The 22,754-nt window shown below is 30.3% G+C and overlaps 6 protein-coding genes across 7 annotated transcripts; 1 reads left to right on the forward strand and 5 right to left on the reverse strand.

Moving 5' to 3' along the window:
• The first annotated feature begins 61 nt into the window (after positions 1-61).
• Positions 62-845, forward strand: LOC124500276 (uncharacterized). The gene is made up of 2 exons (XM_075730620.1): positions 62-184; positions 252-845. Exons 1-2 carry the CDS (start codon positions 149-151, stop codon positions 843-845), a joined length of 630 nt encoding a protein of 209 aa, XP_075586735.1. The 5' UTR covers positions 62-148.
• A 641-nt stretch (positions 846-1,486) lies between these two features.
• Positions 1,487-5,582, reverse strand: Top1 (DNA topoisomerase 1). The gene is made up of 3 exons (XM_075730617.1): positions 4,804-5,582; positions 2,187-4,738; positions 1,487-2,123 (listed from the first exon to the last, which is right to left on the reverse strand). Exons 2-3 carry the CDS (start codon positions 4,655-4,657, stop codon positions 2,021-2,023), a joined length of 2,574 nt encoding a protein of 857 aa, XP_075586732.1. The 5' UTR covers positions 4,658-4,738; positions 4,804-5,582; the 3' UTR covers positions 1,487-2,020.
• Positions 5,583-6,003: 421 nt separating this feature from the next.
• PNKP (Polynucleotide kinase 3'-phosphatase) lies at positions 6,004-7,641 on the reverse strand. Its single transcript, XM_047053682.2, has one exon. The coding sequence runs from the start codon at positions 7,639-7,641 to the stop codon at positions 6,118-6,120; it is 1,524 nt and encodes a 507-aa protein (XP_046909638.2). The 3' UTR covers positions 6,004-6,117.
• On the reverse strand, positions 7,456-9,845 carry LOC124491074 (alanine aminotransferase 2-like). The gene is made up of 2 exons (XM_047053683.2): positions 8,830-9,845; positions 7,456-8,770 (listed from the first exon to the last, which is right to left on the reverse strand). The coding sequence occupies exons 1-2, from the start codon at positions 9,551-9,553 to the stop codon at positions 7,929-7,931; spliced, it is 1,566 nt and encodes a 521-aa protein (XP_046909639.2). The 5' UTR covers positions 9,554-9,845; the 3' UTR covers positions 7,456-7,928.
• A 103-nt stretch (positions 9,846-9,948) lies between these two features.
• Positions 9,949-14,620, reverse strand: LOC124500285 (uncharacterized). Its single transcript, XM_047064342.2, has 8 exons — positions 13,967-14,620; positions 13,812-13,884; positions 13,613-13,740; positions 11,723-13,541; positions 11,575-11,645; positions 11,409-11,511; positions 11,038-11,325; positions 9,949-10,970 (listed from the first exon to the last, which is right to left on the reverse strand). The coding sequence occupies exons 3-8, from the start codon at positions 13,702-13,704 to the stop codon at positions 10,062-10,064; spliced, it is 3,282 nt and encodes a 1,093-aa protein (XP_046920298.2). The 5' UTR covers positions 13,705-13,740; positions 13,812-13,884; positions 13,967-14,620; the 3' UTR covers positions 9,949-10,061.
• Positions 14,621-15,047: 427 nt separating this feature from the next.
• CkIIalpha (casein kinase II subunit alpha) lies at positions 15,048-18,261 on the reverse strand. 2 transcript variants are annotated; one of them, XM_075730618.1, is made up of 8 exons: positions 17,677-18,261; positions 17,544-17,600; positions 16,681-17,283; positions 16,502-16,603; positions 16,221-16,415; positions 15,833-16,146; positions 15,618-15,766; positions 15,048-15,545 (listed from the first exon to the last, which is right to left on the reverse strand). In XM_075730618.1, the coding sequence occupies exons 2-8, from the start codon at positions 17,553-17,555 to the stop codon at positions 15,346-15,348; spliced, it is 1,575 nt and encodes a 524-aa protein (XP_075586733.1). In that variant the 5' UTR covers positions 17,556-17,600; positions 17,677-18,261; the 3' UTR covers positions 15,048-15,345. The 2 variants fall into 2 exon arrangements, with proteins under 2 accessions (XP_075586733.1, XP_046909163.1); XM_047053207.2 differs by lacking the exon at positions 17,677-18,261 and having other exon boundaries at positions 16,681-17,407; positions 17,544-17,559.
• Positions 18,262-22,754: the final 4,493 nt, after the last annotated feature.

Below are 22,754 nucleotides of genomic sequence, written 5' to 3' on the forward strand. Positions count from 1 at the left end.
ATAATCTTATCATCAAATGTTGTAGATGACTAAATTTAGCCATTTCATCTAATAATCAAAGTGAATGGTGATGAAAAATAAAAAAAAAATGAATTCGAATGAAAAATTCGGCTATCATTTCAGATTTGCAAGACAATGATCAATAACAATGATAAATCAATGGATAAGTTTTTTTATCTTTATGGTTTGTGTTTGTGTTTTCATTTTTATTTTTTTATTCATTTGTTTATTTTTGTTTTCTATTTATCAAGGTTTGCATTCATTGTCTTTTAACGGCAGTTGATCATGATGATGAAGACGATGATGGCTTTACAACACTTACAGATGATTATGGTCATACTATTGGTCATATAAATCAAGAACCAATAACTAATCGAAAACATAATGATGAACGGAATGATGATGATGATGACAGCACCGACGACGACGACGACGATGGCGATAATGATGATCGGAAAATTCAGGTTAAAAAACGAAATCGTAATAATTGGAACAATGATGATAATGATGACGATGATGATGATGATGATGATATGCTTTCAAATGATGAATCAATGACAAATCATCGAAAATTTCGTCGTTCAAAAAGAAAAAAATCTAAAAAATTACATTCAAATGACGATTATCGATCAAAAATCAATATGGATGACAATAATAATAACGGTGATGATGGTGGACAGAAAGAAATATTAAAAACTCAACAAAAATTAGCAACAATGAATCGTGTACCTGATGTACATAAAAGTCTTATTATTAAAGTATATCGTGGTCCAACCGAACATCAGGATGATAATCGTAAATCATTTGCATCATGGGGTTATTTCATTAAATTTCCAAATGTTTAAATGTAAATTTTCATTTTTTAAAACAAACAAACACACACGCACACTCAATCAAACATAAACATTCGATTTTTTTTTTGTTATTGGAAACACACACACACAATAATTTTGTGACACTTGTTGTTTTTTGTTTAAATTTTAATTTGAAAAGAATTTTTTCGATAAAATTAATGACAATTTATATTATAATAATAATAATAAAATGAGAATTTGTTTTTGTATCAATCAAATAAAATGATGGTGATCAAAAAAAAAAAAAAAAAAAAAAAAAAAGAGAAGAGAAGAAAATATAAAAGATGTGTAATTTACTCATTCACCAACCACCCAGCCACATTTCACAATGATAATAATAATAAGTGGAATTATTCTGTTTGTGTGTGTGTGTAATATGGGTAATGAAAAATATAAAATAGAATTGTTTGTAGAAAAAAAACACCAAAAAAAAAGAATCGAATCTTTGAAGAATTTGAATATATGTGGGCGGCTGTGTGTGTGTGTGTTTATGTTATGTGGATCCAAAAAAAAAACAAAAACAAAAATGGCTAAAACTTGACAAAATACATGAAAATGAATGTTTTGTTTTGTACGGATGGTAGAATTGTGTGTGTGTTGTACTGCAAAACAAAAAAAAAATTTCGATGTAATAAACATGCAAAATTAGAATATTTTACTAGAATTTCTTTTTTCTTGGTTGTTTTATATATCTCAAACAAATAAATGTTCAAATGTGAATGAGAATTAATTAATTGAATGAAATTTAAATCAATAATAATAATAATGATGATGATTGATCTAATATAAATGTTAATGGTGATGTTCAAATGAATGAATGATAAAAAAAATGATCAAAATATCTTTCAGAATGTGGATAATTTTTAAAAAAAAAAATTAATGATAATGATGATGATGAAATTCGAGGAAGAAGAGGCAGGAAAAAATGTTGTTGTTGTTGTTGTGCTAGAAGCCTATTGTTTGTTTGTTTGTTTGTTGGTTGCGTTTTCTCTGGTTTGATTTGATATTTATATAAAAAAAATGATAATGTGATGGCCTTATTATTATCGATTGGATGCTTGAATTGGTTGATTCCATAAAGGATATGCAATGCCATTCACAAATGCAATGATGATCAATGGATTCGTTCGATTTTTTTTTTTTTTTTTTTTTTGATACGAAATTCTTCAAAATTGATAATCAGGACCAACCATTTCAATGGCCCAACGAAATTTATCACGCTGTGTTTTATTGTAAATCTTTTCAATTGGAACTTCCCATTTTTTGCACCTTAAATGAAACAAATCAAAAAATTAATTTAATTTAAATCAGAAATTTAAAAAAACAACTTACCATGCAACACTGATACGTGGATCCAAATAATTTAGCTTCGAAGTGCCCAATGCAATCTGTTTATTTTCTTCTTTATCAACTTTGGCCACTTCCAATTTTTTCAATTGTTCTTCCAATGTTTTCAATTTCTTTTTATATTTTTCTTTAGCGCCAGCATCATTTTTTGTTTCTTTATATTGTTTTTTCAATTCTTTAATCTGTGTTTTTTTATCCTTAATTTTACCATTAAGATTTTCCATTTGTTTATCATGTGTTTTGGAAACAGATTTTTGATGATTACACAACAATGCAACGGCACGATTTGCACGATTATAGGCAAGTATCTTTTCCGGCATTGTCATATCAAGTTTTGTTAATTCATTTAGCTGTTGTTGTAGAGTATTGGATGCATTATATGTACGAAATACTTTGGCCGTCAAGCCATCCATCAAAGAATTTAAATACTTATTCAAACTTGATGTATTCAGACGATCAAAAAGATCATCACCTGGACTTTTATCGACGATAAAATGTTTTAGATTTTTAAACACACGTTTCTCCACCGATACTGAATTCACATAACGTATGGAATCTTTACCCAAAAAATCAAAATCAACAACATATTGTTTGCCATCTTTTTCTGAATGTAATGTAATATGTTCAACACGTAATGAACAACAACCAACAGTGTCAGCGGTTTCACCTTCTTCTTTTTCATTGCCGGCTCTCAATGCTAATTTATCAATAAAATATAATGCAACAGCACGTTGTCGTTTCATCATTTCACGGGATTTAAAATCAGCCCTATAATCGGAACGGATTTTATTCACATATTTTTTCAATTCACGTGCTTTTTCATATTTTTGCCAATCTTTTATACTTTTCAATTTTGATGATGGATTCAACATTATATATTTAACATTGCCCATAATGTTTTCCGTCCACGATGCTAACCATGTAACAGTATTATCATGACGTACTTCTTTCCATTTATGACCAGCCGGTGGTGTCGGTATTTTTACTTTTTCACCAATATTAATAATTATATCTTCTGGTTGTACACGTTTTTTCAGTTTACCCATTTTAGGATGTTCACCACGGCCACGAAACAATCCAGGTGGTTCGATACGAAAATTGCCAATTTTTTGTTTATGGCCATCAACAATACAATAACCATATTTATTGACAATTTCTTCATTTTTCAATTTAATTTGTTGTTTTTCTTCTTTTGTCATCTGTTTACGTAATTCGGATTGTTGTTTAAAATATTCATTCAATTCATGAAAATTACATTTTTTCAAATCAGTAATCAATTCACGTTCTTTTTCATTCATTGTTTTACGCCAATCTTTGAAGAAATTTTTATTGAAAACATCTTTCGATGTATATTCATGTTCCAACATTCGTGCATAAAATCCGGCCACTTCTTCGGCTTCTGATGATAGTTCGAAATGTTTTCCATCATAATAGAATCGTACCTTCTTTGGTAATGGTTCATAATCCGGTGGAAATACTGGACCATTATGTTCCAATGTTTTCCATTTGATACCTTCACCAGGACTTTCTTCTTCCCACCATTTCCAAATATGTTCATCTTCTTCTTCTTGTTTCTTTTTTCGTTTCTTTTCAACTTTACCATCTGACGATGATGATTCTTTTTTAATTTTAGATTTTTTATTATTATCTTTTGATGATTTTGAATCTTTTTCTGATTTTGTTTTCACCGTTTTTGTTTTCATTCCACCATCATTCATTGCCAATGTCGATGTTGATGATGATGATGATGATGGTTTGTCTTTTTTATTCTTTAATTTTTTCTTATCACCACCACTGCTATCCAGATGTTTTGTTTTGGATTTTTTCAATTTTTTCGATGATGATTTATATTCTGAATCACTATAATCGGATTCATTATCATTATCATCATCATTATCAATATCATCATCGTCACTATATTCACGTTTGATTTTTTTCTTTAATTTTGTCGTTGTTGTTGTTGTTGTTGAGGAATCATTATTTGAATGTTTTGTATCGGATTTTTTAGATTTTTTCGTCTTTTTAGGCATATAATCATCTTCATCAGAATCATTATGTTTACGTTTTTTCTTCTTTTTAGATTTATTATTATAATTATCATCATCATTTGAATCACTTTCTTCTTTATATTTTGAATGATGATGATTATTTAACATTGAATTATTATTATTATTACTACTACGGGTATTATTATTATTGTTGTTGTTATTGTTCGATACCATTCCAAATGAATCATCTGGTTCAGATTTCATCTCTGAACGTTGTGAATCATCATCATCATCATTATTATAATCTTGACTATTGTCATTATCATCATCTTCATCATCATCATAAGAATCATATTTTCCATTACCATTACGTGAATGATATTGTTGTGAATCATCATCATCATCACTTTGTTGTTGTTGTTGTTCATGTTGATCATCCGATTCATCAGCCGATGATGAATTGGCCATCTCGTTTTTTTTTGTTCTTAATATAAAATCAAATTATTGTCGATGATAAATGAATTGATTAATTTGTTTGTTTTGTGGTTCCTGTTTCAAATTTGAAAACGAAAAAAAAAATTTATTTTCATAATCATCAAATGTAAAAAACTTACTTTGGGTTAATTAGAAAAAAAAATCAGTCTAGATAGATAAAATTGTCATCGTTGTTGTTGTTGTTGTTGTCGATTTTGATGTGCCCAATGTTAATAACGACAATAACGGCAAAAAAGTTGACAATACACACACAAACTTTACATAAAAGGTAAGAAAAAAAATTATCTATTTACAAGCACATACACAATTTACGGTCGTTGATTGTTTAATTGATGATGATGATGATGATGATGGTGATGGTTTTAAAAACACCGGTCACAGGATTTTTTTTTAGTCGAAACGAAACAGAATCGTCCAATAAGTCACTCGATAAACACACAAACACACACACACAAAAAACAGAATTGATCAAATTCGTCGTAATATACCCGAGGTAGAATGAAGATGAGAAAAAGTTTCGGTAAAAAACAACCAAAATTCCAAATGAATAACGATTCGATTTCGCGAAAAGACGGTCGAGGTTTGTTTTCGAGATTACTGTTTTTCCGGTGTATTGAACAAAAAAAAACCATCAAGATTGATTTTTCTAAATGAATGAAAATGTGCTACAAATAATCGAAGAGAAACAAACAAAAAAAAAAGAAGCCAAAAAAAAATCCTAAATGAAACCCCAATTAATGATGAACACAACGACGACGACGACGACGAGAAAAAAAAAAGACCAACAACAACGGCAACGGCAAAACGAGACGATGGCGAGTTGGACTTAGTTTTTTTTTCAGCCTTTTTTTTCAGAGTTTAGTTTTTTTTTCTATCTATTTGTGCAACTTTGTGTGTGTTTATGCTGTGCTATGTAACCATTTTTCAATGCGTTTTTGCCATTAGCTACTTTTTTGTTTTGCAAAAGAAAAAAAAAAGAAAGACTCGACAATCATCACCATCATCATCATCGAACAAATAAAATACTGAGACGACAATGGAGAATAATGTGAGAAGATATAGTGAGAGATTGTGAGATTTTGGGAGGGTGAGTTACCGCACACACACACACACACAAGTTAATGCTACTACTTTTTATTGGTCATACAACAAACAAACAAAAAAATTTTTTTTTTTTTTTGGCCATTTTGTCCCGCGAGGTTGAATGGCTGAATAATGATGGTCTGTGCATGAGTGGAGAGAGAGAGAGAGAAAGAGGGTGAATTTTGTGTGTGTGATAAATACCACTAGAAATTTAGACAGCAACGCCGTCTGGTGTTGAAATAATTTTTTCAAATTTTTTTTCTCCAAATTATTAACAGATGGCGATAATAGCAGTATTGGGATATTCAAATTGTTTTTTTTTTAAATTTTTAAATTCACAAAAATTCATTTCATTTTTCCAATAAATACATTGAATACAATTTTTGATGATCATGTTGTGAAAATTTTTGATTAAAATTAACAATAAATTGTCGATTACATTCATCATCTTGAAGTGATTCGAATTTTTTATTCTGCGAATAAATGACAACATCTGGTACGGATTTATGTATACCAGTTAGTTGTCGAAATTTATTATTATGAAAAATATGTTTCAATGAAAGTTCAAAATGGAAAATAATCCATTCATAGCCATTTTCTTTGCATAAATTAATCCATTGTTGACGTGATTTTCGTTCAATATTTGTATTATCGATCACAATATTACGTTGTTCTTGTATTGATTTTTTCATCAATTGTTGACATTTTTGTATGGTTTTTAGTTGATCATAATTTACATGTACATAATTTAATGGTTGTAGATAATTTTCATAAAATGTTGTTTTTCCTGATCCCGATATACCACAGAATATTATACAATGAACACGTGTTGGTAATATTGATTCGATATTGGGAATTTTCTCTCCAGTTAATCGATTTGTAAGCAAAAAATTTGATTCTTTCGTTTTGTCATCAACTTTGAAACATTTTTCTGGTAATGAGGAACTATATTCGAATTTTTGTTGATAATCGAATCCATTATATTTGGCGACATGAATGAGGAATTGTTCGGGTGTCAGAAAATTCACACCAATATTCATTGCAAACAAAATATCCGATGCACTAAAATCAGCTTTTTTCAATGCACTTTTTGAACGGCCAGCTGCATCACCTACATAGAAACTTTGTTTCAAATTAATTTCTACATCTGGTTGAATATTTCTTACAAGATGATTCCAAAGACCAATACATGGTTTACGATAAATATCATCTTTTGTGGCCACCAAAATCAAACAAGGTATTCGTTCAATACATAAATCTTTCATTGAATTTTCGAAACGTTTTCGAACCATATCCACCGTAACTTTACCTTTCGATATTCCCAATTGATTAGAGAATATAACAAACCGGTAACCTTGTTGTTTAACCAATTTTTGAATGAATCCTGTAAGTCTTGGATCAAATAATTTCCAATCATTTTCATCACTGGGAAATGATTTTCCAGTTTTCGTACAGACCAATGTAAAATCGAAATCAAATCCAGCAATTTTATCGGATTTACAATCGTAGCCACCAAATATTGAACCAATCATAACATTACCAGATTCTAATTCAGTCCATGAGATTTCATCATTCATTACTTGGGCCATTGTTGAAGCATTTTTTGAATCATGAATCATACAAATTCTATAGGAAAATCCAGGACCATTAATGAATTCACCAGATTTCATTTGAACAGTACGATCATCTTTTAAATATTCAACCAATAATTTATTTTCATTCGATAATAATTGAATTTTACAATAATTTCTTGAACAAAATAGATTTTTAATTTTACATTGTTGATTACGACCAATAATCAATGTTTGGCCGGCTTTGATTATCTGATCAGGAATCGAATGATCGGTACTAATCAATTTACAGGTTATCATCATAATAAAATAAAATAAAATCAAATCAAATTTAAAATTTATAGATAGAACGAAAAAAAGTTTTCAATGTCACAAAAATATTACAATAAATTCAAAAAATTCACCGAAACAAAACTCACATTCAAATCATCATCATCATCATGAATTTGTGTGTGAAAAAAAAACGACAGACGAACATCATTCAAAGATGACGAAATTCGAAGATTTAAATTTTTCATTCAAAGATGACGAAATTCGAAGATTTAAATTTTTTTTTCTTGTTTAAATAAATAAATAATAATATAAATATTTCAGGAATATTGTTCCATAAAATTTAAATGAAATTGTTTAAATTTTTTCATCATTGCTTCAAGTTTTTCATTTTGTGGTAGAATTGTTGTCCGAAAATGATAAGTACCGGGTATTTGGCCAAAACCGGATCCAGGCACAACACAGATACCAGTTGTTTCGAGAAGATTCATTGCATAGAAAAAATCTGCTGCTTGTCCAAGTTCTGTGGCTTTTTCTTTAGCTTTTTTCGGTATATCTATCTGTGGAAATGCATACATTGCACCGGCTACTTTGTTCGATTTTATACCCGGTATTGTATTGAATGTATCGGCCACCAATTTTGCACGATATTTTAATGCTGCCAATACATCGGATTTTTCCTGATGATATCGTTCATATGATTCACCATCAACATCCGGTGGTTTGACAATACAATCTAATGCAATCTGTCCAAGTATTGATGAACAAAGACGAGCCGAAAGCATTTTAAAAAACATTGCTTTAACCGATGGATCAAAGTTTACTAGTTCACAATAACCACCACGTAATCCACATTCACCCATAAAACCTTTCGATGCCGACATGACCGATGCTAATTCAATGTCTTCATTCAATTCATGAAGAATTTTTTTGAATGAAAAAAATTCACCATCATAAATATTATGTTGATAAACTTCATCGGCAATAATGAGAATTTTATTCTCTTTAGCAAAACGAATAATATCTTCGATATTTTTTTTGGTCAATACCGAACCAGTTGGATTACCCGGATTGATAACAACAATTGCTTTTGGTTTACATTTCACTTTGGCTTCATTCAATGAACGTTTTAATTCATCAATATTTAATGACCATTGATTATCTAATTATGGTGGAAATAATTCAAATAATCAATTGTGGTAAATAATCATGATAACTAACCTTCATCAAGATAATAATTAATTGGATACATTCCATATTCAGTAATAGTGGCAGAATAAAGTGGATATTGTGGTATCGGTATCATAACACCGGACGGTAATGAATCAGTTGAACAGGTATTGATTAAAGCTAATATAGAACGTATACCTTCACTGGCACCAGTTGTAAGAACAATATCACGCCATTCAGATTCAATACCATCACGATGGCTAACATATTCTGCACAATGTTTACGTATAATTTCAACACCAGCTGAATCAGAATAAGCACCAACAGATTGTCCACCACAATATTTTAACATTAATCTTGTCCGTTCTTTAACATCATTTGGATAATGTTGACTAGTCAAAAGGCTATCATCAGATGAACATGCCAATACTTGTCTTAAAAATGTTAACGGTCTTTGACCCATTGCATGACAATCACCAATATTTGCACGTATTACTTCATTAAATAATCTTTGGTTATTGGACGATGATGATGATGATGATGATGATTGTTGTTGTTGTTTCAATTCATTTTCAATAACACCGGCACGTATCACTAATGGACCACGTACAGCATATTCTAAACGTTTAACATTATCATTTATATTATCCAATGTTATTGTATGTCGACAACAATTATTCATTCGAATAAAACGTTGTTGTTGTTGTTGTTTTTGTGAATAATTAATATTCAATGATGATAAATAAAATAATCGTCCATAACGTTGTGAATTCATGATCCAATTTTTATTATATTGGAAGTAAGACAAAGAAAACAGCGTAGATTCTTTCGAATCAGAAACAAAAACCGTTATGAGTGGATAAATTTTCTTTTTTACATTACTTTACTTTACTTTACATTCGAACAATGAATGTATTCATCATATAATTTGAATATATGATGAGAAAATAAACTTTGCTACCCTAAGAACAAATTGTTTGCTATCAATCGTTCATTTTTCCACTGTTTAATTTGTTGTTTTTTTGTTGTTGTTGTTGTTGTTACTGCTGATAACTTTGATGTTTATCATCAATTCATTTATCAAAACAAAATAGGTGAAAAAAATCCAAAAGTTAACAATAGATCCGTTAGATGGAGCCAAGTGATGAACTGATTCAAATCTGGTTTATTTTTTTTTAATTTGAAAAATTTTAATAAAAATTTTTTTTTCTTCAAATAAATTATTTTTTCTTGATATCAATAATGTATATATATTGTAATTAACACTAAATAATAAAATAAAATCAATAAAGTTGATCACCAAAATAATTTCCAGTCTGTCGTTGTTGTTGTTGAGAATTAGTCTGCTGTTGTTGTTGTTGTGAGACAACCTGTTGATTTTGAATTTGTATTGTATTCTGAGAAATTTGTTGCTGCTGCTGCTGTTGTTGTAATCGAAATTGTTGTTGTTGAAGCATAATTTGTTGTTGTTGTGGTTGAAGATTCTGTTGCGTTTGTTGTATATTTAATCGTTGTTGTTGTGTAGCTGGATTCATTGTACGCATCTGTTGTTGTTGATGATGTTGTTGTTGTTGAAGAAGATAACGTAATTGTGTTGTTGTTGCAGGTGTTGCAACAGCTGAAACTGGTACATTATTTGTATTATTATTCATTTGTTGTTGTTGTTGTTGTAAATTAATATTTCCAGCCTGATGTTGTTGTAATTGTTGTAAGTGAATATGTTGTTGCTGTTTTTGTTGTATTTGTTGTTGAAGATGATGGCGTACACCATTCTGTGATTGTTGTTGTTGTTGTTGGATAGCCTGTTGAATATTTTGATTATTAGTATTCGGTTGTTGTTGTTGTATTGTAACCATTGTAGCTGTTCCAGTATTCATAGCATTTGATTGTTGCTGTTGTTGATTTATCTGAAATTGTTGTTGCTGTTGTTGTTGTTGTGGTCCAGATTGAACCTGTACAAATGAATTGATTGAAACCGGTATACAACCGGTACTGGTTGTTACCATTGTTACATTTGAATTCGGTATCTGAAAATTTTTATTAACATTAGCCATTGTCGTTGATTGTGTTGTATTTATCATCTGTACATTCGATGGAATTATATTTGATGCCATTGATGTCATTTGTTGTTGCTGCTGCGACTGCTGCTGTTGTTGTTGCAGTTGATTATTATTCAATGTAGGTATTTGTACCTATTTTTACGAAAAAAAAAATCAAAAAAATTAAATCTGTGAAAAAATAATTCCTTTTTTTCATTACTTGAAACATTTGATTGTTTGAATTATTTCCAGTTTGAATCATTGTCGTTTGTGGTTGTTGTTGTTGTTGTTGGCCACCATGTTGTTGATGGTGACCTTGTTGTTGATGAATAATCTGTACAATTTGATTACCGTTTGGTCCGGTACTCATCTGATGAACAATCTGTTGATTTGATGGTTGTTGAACTTGATTTGGCATTAATGTTGATGGTCCAGCGCCACTTCCACCACCACTATTTGAATTTTGCTGCTGCTGCTGTTGCTGTTGTTGTTGTTGCATTTGTAAAATCTGAGATGAAATGAGTTTGATAAAAAAAAAACATTATAACTATGTGTTATACAGAAAATAAAAATGAATTTCGTATTTCTTACCATTTTTTGTTTAACATTTTGTTCTTTTTTATGTGTTTCAACCAATTCTTTCATCGATGACATAAATTCTTCTTGATTATGGGGAATAAATCCAAGGAATAATCTATAGTATTTTGAAAACGAAAAAAAAATTGAATTTCAGAAAAAAAATCCGCCTTTTTCTTACTTTTTATCGGGCAAATAAAAAACAATTATGATACGTATGTTTGCTGGTGTTGTCAATTGTATACAACCAACCTGATGATGGGAAATTCAAACCAAACAAAAAAAAACAAAAAAATTAATAAAATTTCAATTGAAATTTTCATACATACCATCGAACCCATAGCTTTACAAAGTAATTGTAAACCTTGTGATTCATTTGGAAAATGAAAATGAACCTGATAGGAATTATTTTTGAATATTGGTGACAGACGATTCATCAATGTTTTAGGTACTGTGCACAGAACCAATTTATCGGGCCATTTATCTGCTTTGAATTCTGGTTCATTATTATTTGGTTGATAAGTTATCTGACATTCCAATGAATAGCTAATTTTCGACAGTGGATTAGCCATCGATTGTGCTTTGTCCGTATATTCAATAACACCATTCCATATACGTGTACGTTGATGATTTTGACTCATCAATGTTGACATTGTTGTTGGTGGCATTGTTGTACCGGAAATATTCATCATTTGTCCTTGTGATACAGCTGTATTCATTGTAACTTGTTGTCCTGGTTGTTGTTGTTGTTGTGGCTGCTGTTGCTGTTGTTGTTGTTGTGTATGTGGATGATGAGACATTTGATTCATTTGTGATTGTTGTTGTTGTTGAATGAATTGTTGTTGTTGTTGTGAAGGTTGTGATTGTGACATTGGTGATTGTACCGGATTCATTGGTGACATAACTGCCGTTCCTCTCATCATTGGTGATTGTTGTGGCTGTGATGGTGATGGTACAGCCGTTTGTGAAAATGGTGATGGTTGTGGACGCATTGTATTAACACCATTTGAAACGGGTCTAATCATTGTTTGTGGTTGTTGTTGAGGAACATTCATTGGACGTACATTTTGATGTTGTTGTGGTGGTACTAGGCCCGGTAATTGTGTTTGCTGTGACTGCTGAGCTGTTTGTTGCTGTTGTTGTTGATTCATTGACATTTGATTAGCAACAGATGATGGTTGTGGTGTTGGTACACGTTGTCGAACTGATTGTGGTAATTGTGTACGAACCGATATTTGTGATACAGGTGATGGTACCTGTTTGGTTGCACCATTATTCCAATGACCACCAAGCGATGGTGATCCAACTTGTCGTATTCCTAGTTGTTGTTGCTGCTGAGACTGTGGTTGTTGTTGTTGTTGTTGTCCAAATTGTTGAACCAGATTATTCGATTGTTGTTGTTGTACAGTTTGCTGTTCTATCTGAGGACGATTAATAGCCATCATTTGATTCGGATTAGTCAACATTGTTTGTTGTGGACCTAAAAGTGTTGATTGAGAAGTAGGCGGCTGTGGTTGTGATACTGGAATAGTTTGATGCGATGATGATGATGATGACGGAGATAATGGTCGTTTAATTCCCTGCACAATCTGTGACTGTTGTTGTTGTTGTTGTTGACATTTATCTTGTTGCTGTTGCTGCTGTTCGATTGCTGGTACAGGCTGACTTGATGATGGTGGTTGTGACATTGGACTAATATCTTTTTCCTGTAATTGAATACCATTCAACAGGACTAAATGTCGTCGATCTTTAGCATAATTTTTTGTCAATGCTGTAGACAATTTACCACCACCTTTTTCGAATAATTTATATAGGAATTTCATTTTACGTGGTGAGAAAACACTGAAATGAATGCCCTTTTCAATCATTACATTCATTAATTGATCAATAGTATAACCACAATAAACAGGATTTTCATATGCAGGTTCCATATATGGTGTTGAATTACAAATAAGAATTAGATATTTTTTACTATTTACCGGTGCCGGTGATTGTCGACCATTATTATCACCACAGCCATTCGAATCATATTGTAGCCGTTCTTTTTGACATTTATCACGAAGATTTTGACAATCATCAAACAAACTAATAGCCGTACAAATACCTTCAACAATATGGCTAGAAGAATCACCAGCACCGCCAATAAATCTATATATATACAAGGAAATCAAATTTGAAAAATTAAAAAAAAAAAAAAACAAAAATGAAAAAAAACATACTGTATTCGTTCTAAATATTGTAGAAATGTATTCGAATTCGATGTTGGTGCATAACAAAATGATGCAGAATCTGGACGACAATCCATTGACATGAATGTGACTAAACCATATAAAGTTGATGATGAATACTATATATATAATATGTTGATGAATTCAAGAGGTAAAATCAATTTTGTAAATCACACAATCGGACACCTACATTTACGTGGCCACCAAAATCAATGAAACGATCATCACTGTTACCATTGATACCATTAATTCCATTGAAATATCTATAATTATTAACGAAAATGATGAATAATAAAATTAATTGATTATATAAAATGGTTCGAATATTTTTCAATAAAACCATACTCAATACTGGGAATAATGTAATTGGTTTTTAAACTTTCAACATATGGACTAATATGTGCTGTTGCTTCAATAACAAAAACAACATCGACCAAATCATTATTTGTTGAATTTCCAATCGTTTTTGTGAACGGATGTGGATATATTTCCAGCAACAGCTACCGTTGAAGCTGTTGTGTTGGTCGTCGTGGTTGTTGCTGGTGCTGCGGTTGGTGTTGATGTTGTTGTTCCTGTACCTGTACCAGGTGCAAATTGTCCCGGTGATGATATCGACGATGATGATGATGATGATGAAATTGTTGTTGATGATATGACCATTTTTCTTTTCTTTGATTGATATTGAAATGAGCGAAAAAAAATCAATCACAATCCAAATGATCAAACAACAAACAAACAAACAAAGGAAATTTTTTTTCGCTCAAAATTTTTTTCCACTTTTTTTTTAATTTCGTAAACAAAATAAAAAATACAAAAAAAAACTCAATCAACGATGGTGGTGGTGATGATACACAGAAAAGAAAGCAAAAAAAAAAAAAAAACTCAGCCGGGAATAAAAACTACAACCAGCACCACCAGAAGTCGCTAGTAGAAATTCGAATCTTTAATTTTTTTACGAATTAATCGAAATATAAATATTTTTTCGGTTTAAATTTCAATTATTTTATAATTTTTTTTTTAAATATTTTGATGAAAATTAAATTTTAAAATTATTTTTCGTGTTTTTTGTTGTTGTTGTTGTCTTGCCTATTGTTTGTGTGTGTGTGTGTATGCAAATTAAATCATCCACATTTGATTTTTGTTTGTTTTTTTTACTTTGATTTAATGATTTAATGAAAAAAAAGAGAAAGTGAAAATTGACGGATGATGAAATGAAATGTGCGAGAGAAACTGTGGTGGGTGTGTGGGTGTGATTGAATGAATAAATTGGGTATATCAAACAGACAAACAAACAAGGTAAGAAAAAAAAACTGAATTTTTTTTTCAATTTTCAAAATGAGATGAATTTTTTTGTTTTGTTTTTTTTTCAATGATGAGAGATAAATATGAAAGAAAAAAAAATCTTCAAATTCTTTGTGTCTGTGTGTGAGTAGATGAATAATATTTATATATAGAGCAAGAAAATGTGTGAAAAAAAACAAACTGAACATTAGCATCATCATTATCATCAATAATTAAAAAAAAGTGTGTGGTGTGTGTGTGTTGTTACATGTTGATTTTTTTTCCACAAAAAAAAAATTCCTTGACCAATTCTTTGTGTGTGTGTGTGTGTGTGAGTATACAAGAGAAAAAAAGATATATTGGAGAGAGAGAGAGGGGGATGAGAAAGTTTTGTCTGGGTTATGATTTGTTTTTTTTTTGTTTTAATTTTTATTTTCAATTATTTAAGTAACATTTGGTTGAGCGATATCACCAGAATTAGTGACTTGTAATGGACCATTACCACCGACTACACCAACAGCACCGTTTCCACCACCACCACTAATAGCATTCGATGTTGATGCCGAAGTTGGTGCTGCATTTGATGATGAAAGTCTTAAATCAAGATGATAATTATTTGATGATGGTTCTTTAGAAACTGGATCTAAAAGTTTTGATAAAAAAGTAGAAAATAAAAATTATTGATTCAAATTCAATCATTCAATTGAAAACATACAAAAATATGGATGTTCCATTGCTTCACGAGCTGTTAAACGTTCAGCATGATCATAACGTAATAATTTATCCAGAAAATCGATGGCATCACTTTCGACAAGATGTGAATTTTCTCTATTTATAAATTTTTCCCATCTTTTTCTTGAATGTCTACAAGACAAATTATGAACCAAAAAAATTAAAAAAACAAACAAACAAAACATTGCAACAACATACCGTCCAAGTATATTATCAAATCTTGAATCCAATTCAATTTGATATTTATTTAAATATTCATATAATTCTTCTGTACCCAATACTTTAGCTATACGAACTAATTGATCATAATTATCGTGGCCATGAAAAAATGGTTCTTTACGAAATATCATTGATGCAAGCATACAGCCAAGGCTCCACATATCCAATGAATAATCATACATTTGATAATCGACCAATAATTCTGGTCCTTTAAAATAACGTGATGCAACACGTACATTATATTCTTGACCAGGATGATAAAATTCTGCCAAACCCCAATCAATAAGACGAAGCTATGATAAAATGAAAAAAAATCAATTTTTTTTTTTGCGAACAAACAAAAAATTTTTATCAAACCAAAACAAACCTTACGACTTGAATGATCAATCATAACATTGTGTGGCTTTACATCACGATGCATAATTCCCATACTATGACTATAATCCAATGCTTTCAACAATTCATACAAATAATAACGAATATCATAAGGCGTCAATGTTTGATATAATTGTTTAAAATCAGTATTGTCAACATATTCAAATATTAACGATGGTGTTCGTGACTATGTGTAAAGAGATACAACAACAACAACAACAACAATTCATGAATCAATCAGTTTTATGCATAATCATTATTCAATCCACTTACCAAAGTATCTTTTACAACAGCTTTCAATGTTATTATATTTGGACCATCGCGTAAATTTTCCAATATTTTAATTTCACGTTTAATTTTTTTCTTTTTGACCGGCTATAGATGAAAACAATCAGAAAGAAAAGTTCAATTGAAAACAGTCAATCAATCAATCAATATCAATATATACTTGCCTTTAATATTTTAACAACACAACGACCATTATTTGTTACATTGATTGCTTCAAATACTTCACTATATTTTCCACGGCCTAATTTTCTAACTAATTGATAATCATCTTGTTCTGACCATTCAACTTGATGTGTTTCATAATCCCAATATTCACGTGGCCGATGTATATTAACATCGGAATAAACTCTGGCTCTTGATGGTAAAGGCATTTTTTTCAGAATTTTTTTATGATTACGACGATTATCATCAACAATAAATGATGAATAATAGGAATTATTATTATTGGTCTGTTTACCACTTTCTTCGTTCAAATATTGTTGTTGATTATTATTTGAACAAAAAAATTTAATATTTTGATAATGAAATTTTATTCTTTTTTGTTCAATGATATTTTTCTGTTGTTGTTGTTGATGATGATGATGATGATGGCGTTGATAATAACGATGTTGTTGTTGTTGATGATGATGATGAAAATTCAATGGTAATGATGATGAATTTAGACTATTTCGACAATGATGATGATGATGATGGCAAAGTGTTGCGACACTACACTTCGATAAATCGAAGAAAAAACGTATAGAATATTTGGCCGTAATTTTTTTCAGCTTGATAAATTTTTTTTTTCGGTCAATGATGGTAATGTTTGGGAAAAAAATTTAAATAATTATTGAAATTTGTTTTACAAGTTGTCTGTCTGTCTATTTTTTTTGTTGTTGTTAATTGGTGATTCTGATGAATTTAAATTGATTAGAAAAAAATTTTGACATTCTCGATGTGAATTTTTTCATTACAACAAAAGAAAAAAAAATGAAAATTCTCTATACACTATTATCTATTTTAGAAAAAACAAAAAAAAAATTCTCACTTTTGATGACATCAAGTGAATATATATGATCAACAACAATATCTCGTGTAACGGGAACTATATGGAATTTTTATAAACAAAAAAAAAAAAGAATTAATGAATTGATTCGAATTATGGGGGAAAAAAATACTACCTCTTCTGATGATTGTTGTTGTTGTTTCGTAACAAAAAAAAACACAAATTTAAATTCAAAGAATTTTAAAGACTAAAAAAAATGATAACCCTTTTATTCTGATGATGATCGATCGTCCGAATGGAAAGGTTGAATGTTTTTCACACACATTTGTACAACAAGACAAAAATAGTCTATTTCATCAGAAACGAAATCAAAAATACTTTGTATTGATGGTAAAAAAAACAAGAAAAAAAATTATATCATCATCATCATCAGATTTTTTCATGCATCCCTTTCACTGAATGATGATGGAGCAGAACATTGATGCATTGACGCATTCACAAACACACACACACACACATCAAAACACCGAAACCAAGATTATGTTTGTTCGTTTTTTGTTTCATTGTGCAAAAATAAAAAACAAGAAAAAAAAGATTTTCAAATGTGAATATAATGATGGATCCTTGTAATAGGAAAAAAAATTTTAAATATGAAAAAAAAATCAAAAAGAAAAAGAAAAAATCAAATGAAATCAATAATGAAATGCTGATGATGATGATGAAAAACTTCATCAACGATGACGACAATCGAGTCAAAAGCAATTGAAAAAAAAGCCGAGTGTGTGTGTGTGTGCGAGGGAGGGAGGAAGAGTGTGTGTGTGTGTGTGTATGTGCTATTAGTTAGTTTGCTCACCAAAAAATGGACGTCAGTTAACGTTATCGGTGGTATTGGTCACAATATTGGCATATTTGTTTTGTTTTCAATCGAACACAGAATATATACTTATTTTGTCATATATGTGGCCATAACGATGATGTATAACGCATTGTTCATTGTGACTATTTCGTGCTGATTTTTTTTTCGTTTGTTTGTTAATTCGTGTGTGCTTCACCGGCAGAAAAATAGCAGAAGCATGCACTGTTTTTTTTTGTTGGCCAGGAAAAAAAACAGATTTCTGATTCGTTTCATTTGTACAGATTTTTTGAACGGATCCAATTTTTTGTCTATTTTTTTTCTCTTTGTCTTGTTCGAGAATTCGAAAAAAATTGATTTTCATCGCTGAAATCGAATACATATCAATGATAAACAGCAAACCGAGATTCGAACTCGGATTGCTGGATCACTTTTTTCCTTTTCCTTTTTTTCCTTTGTATCTATATGAATGGAAAGTAAATGAATTCAACTCAATTCTTTACATTTTTCAAAGTACAGATTTTTTGAACGGATCCAATTTTTTGTCGTTTTTTCTTTTTGTCTTGTTCGAGAATTCGAAAAAAAAAATTGATTTTCATCGCTGAAATCGAAAACAGCCAAAAAAAATGAATATTTTTACTACTCACCATTTGATTTGATAATGTGAATGTGGAAAAAAAGAAGGCTCACCGATATTTTCAAAGTCCAGAGTGATAGCCACTACACCATGGAGCCATTAATTAGGCCCCACCGAGATTCGAACTCGGGTTGCTGGATAACATTACAAATAGATTAGATTACATTAACTTTTTTTCATTCTTTCTTTTTCTGTATCCTTTTTTTTATAATTCTTTTTTTTTCTTTTCACTTTTTACCATAGAGCCCTTAACTGTTAGGGAAAGTTGTGATCCTTTGAATTTAAATAGAATAAATTTTCATCATTTTTATCATGTAATTTTAATTATCAATTAACACCCTCGAAAATGAGAAGTCAAGATGAAGGATAGAAAATAGTTACGAAAAAAATGAGAGAAAAAGTCAAAATAACAAATATTGGAAGCATAGAAATGAACATTCAGTATATCCAAAAATCACGTGAATGACTTTGGCCGCTTGGTGGGCGATTTAGCCGATGGTATCGCAATTTTTTTTTCAATTGTTTTTAGTTTCAACAAATCACGTGACTATATCATGACAATCGATAGTATCCCGATTTTTTTTTTGATTGTTTCATTAAACGACTGATAGTAATTTCTTTTTTTTCGCTGCGACTCCATCGTTTACCCGATGAAAGCGGTTCAATTGTTTCATGATTTGATAATAGTTTCACACAACTATTATCCATCCATGTTATAGCCAAAATTTCATTTTTAATATCAAATTGGTAATCATATGTTCCTCTTGATTTCTTTTTCATTTCTTTATCTTTTGTCAATGGGCACTTATTCATTCTATCGAATCGACATGTTCCTGTCGCTTTCACATTTATATCGTTTAGATATTTCATCAAAGAAAAACCAATGAAAAAACTATCAAAAAAAAAAAAAAAAATTTCATGTTCTGGTTGATCAAGAATCGAAACCATTTTCGCCACTACAGATGCGTCGAGACCTGTCACACCTGTTTCATTAGTATTCGTAGTTGATTTGTCTTAATAAACGTCCATTCTGTGTACAGTATCCGGTTTCGGAACAACAAATTGCCCATTGTTTAAAGGCAAATCAGATTGGCTTGACACAAATAAATTGCTTCAAATAGTGATGGCCAAAATAACGAACCATTTGTTCATCTATAGCTAAAAATTGTGTATTTTTCCCAAAAACAATATTTGAATTTTTAAAAATAAGTTTTATTCTTAATATATTTGGATATGAATGAGTAAAAATGAAAAGAAAAAACAGACAAATTTTTTTTAAAACAACATTTTAAGACATAGATGATTTATATTACATGATCAAATAAAAATTGAAATCAGAAAAACAAATGAATATAAATAAACATCATCGTGATTCTAATATTTTATTTTACTTATTTAATTGAATCCATGTGTTCAATAATTAATTTCACAGCAATTCGATCAGTCGTATCATTCATACACATTGCTTTGTAATTGACCAGTTGAGCAAGCGATGTTTAGTTTACAAATATCTTCTTCCAGAAAAGGACATCTATAATCCTTCAATAATTCATGAATATATTCGTATCGTGGATTTCTATTTAAAATAACCGTTCTTTTGATAGTTTTTGATTCTCCTATGGGTCATTGAATTTGATGTTGATTGCCACTTGAAGAACCACGATTTGCATTTGAAAAAGCATAGCCAGAAGTATCGATGACTCTTCTTTTCTTGGTCTAATTTGCGAAAGCAACGTCTATTATCAGACATTTTTTTTAACCTTTGTAAATTTCTTTTGGTTTTATTATCAATCAAAAAAAAACGAGAAACAAGATATACGATTGCAAAATCGAAAACAAAATCAAAAAACATGCATTTGATAAGAAAAGGGAAAAAAAAGAAAACGTTAATGAAATATCGATGTTGAAAAAAATATTTCACTCTAGAGTCCAAAACGGAACTGCAACGTTTTTTTCATCATCATCACTGTAGTAATAATAGAACAATCACTCACTCACATTCACACAAAAAACGCTCACACACAGACACCGTACTTATATGACGTACTCAAAAAAAAAACGAATCAACAGCAAACATATTGTAATAGTGAGTATATGATCATAAAAAAATATGATAATGAATCATTTACAAAATTGTTTTTCCAATCAACATTAACAACAAATTCCACCATCAAAATAGTAATCCATCTGACATCATCAACGATCGAAATAAATGAGAAACAAAATAAAATCCAATACCATATTCTTGTAACTATTGTGTGTTCTGGTGAAACGAAAAAACTTTCAATCATAAATAAATCCATTGAAGATGAAGTGATTATTATCCAAATATAATCATCATCATCATCATTGGTTCCATTGGAACACTATATATGTTACGATCCAAGGCAAATGATGATTTCCACATGCCAATAACGTATTGACATCCATAATTTTGATACCATAACTATCGTTGATAAGATCCAAGATTGTATTTGAATTATATTGATATTAAATTCCTTCCTAAAAGATAATAAAAACCGATTTATTTGTCAATAAAAAACAATCATTTATATATATGTAGACAAAAAAATAAATAAATAAAAAAAATCAACTTTCGTATCAAATTTAACCATTTTCATTGGGAATTATCTACTATATTATGAGGCTAAGGATGTCTCGGTAAACTGCGGCGAAGCTGAGCCGGCCATTCCTGCTTATTTTCAGTACAAACATAACTATTTAGTATGAGCTACTCAGTGTGTATTCTTAATCGAAGATTATTCGATGATTCAAATTGTTGTTGTTGGTGGTAATGGTGACTTGATTCTTCATCGTGAAGTTCCATGATGGTGTTACAGACTATTTACCAGATGATCAAGGATTGATACCTTTGGCTGGGTACCAAGCAGGGGGCGGCGCAGCCGCCACACCTGCGGGTATCCAGTTATATTGACCATCAAGGAGTCAGCCCCGCAGGGCCAGACCAGGACAGGCGCGAAGCGCCTGTTCTCGGGCTGGTATCAATATAATCATCATTGTTGGTAAGTGATATCATCATTTATTATTAATGTCTGGAACCATCCTATTGATTGATTATTTTGTTCGTTGAATTTTTGATGGTGGTTCAAAAAATGTCTGCTCTTGTTCTTGATGTTGTTGTAGTGATGGTGGTTGATCGTCATTGACGTTTGATGCTGATGTTGAAATAACAGTAAATCCACTATCGATTTCATTAAAAAAAGAAATTCTTTGCCCAATCTCTTTTTCTTTCAATTTACGGGCTTCTTCAATGATCATTTTTGATAATTCGGCAATTGTTATGGTACAATGTATTGTTGAAAGATAAATTCGTGCTTTATTTGGATATTAAATCTTCCGATGTCATCAACGCAATTTCGATATCTTTCGGTTTCACTAAGCTGTTTTCACCAGGAATATATACAATTTTACATTCATTTCGATTTAAATTATCTAGAACATATTCTCTTCTTATATCTATATGTTTAAAATGTCTTTGTGGACCGTCTTTAAAAATCTTCATTGTGGATTGATTATCAGTTTTAATAATAAAACATGGTCTTTTAGACTCTATATCATTGATTATTCTGCTTATCCATAAATATTCAGCCATACCTAAAGATATGGCACATAATATTCAGCTTCAGCTGTTGAAATTGCTATTGATTTTTGTTTTTTACTCATCCAACCAATTGTTGATCCATAGTATTTAATTAAAACACCACTAATTGATTTTCTTCCAGGTGTTGTTCCAAAATGCTTG

This window comes from Dermatophagoides farinae, chromosome 4, assembly GCF_024713945.1.
Source record: "Dermatophagoides farinae isolate YC_2012a chromosome 4, ASM2471394v1, whole genome shotgun sequence".
NCBI lineage: Eukaryota > Metazoa > Arthropoda > Arachnida > Sarcoptiformes > Pyroglyphidae > Dermatophagoides > Dermatophagoides farinae.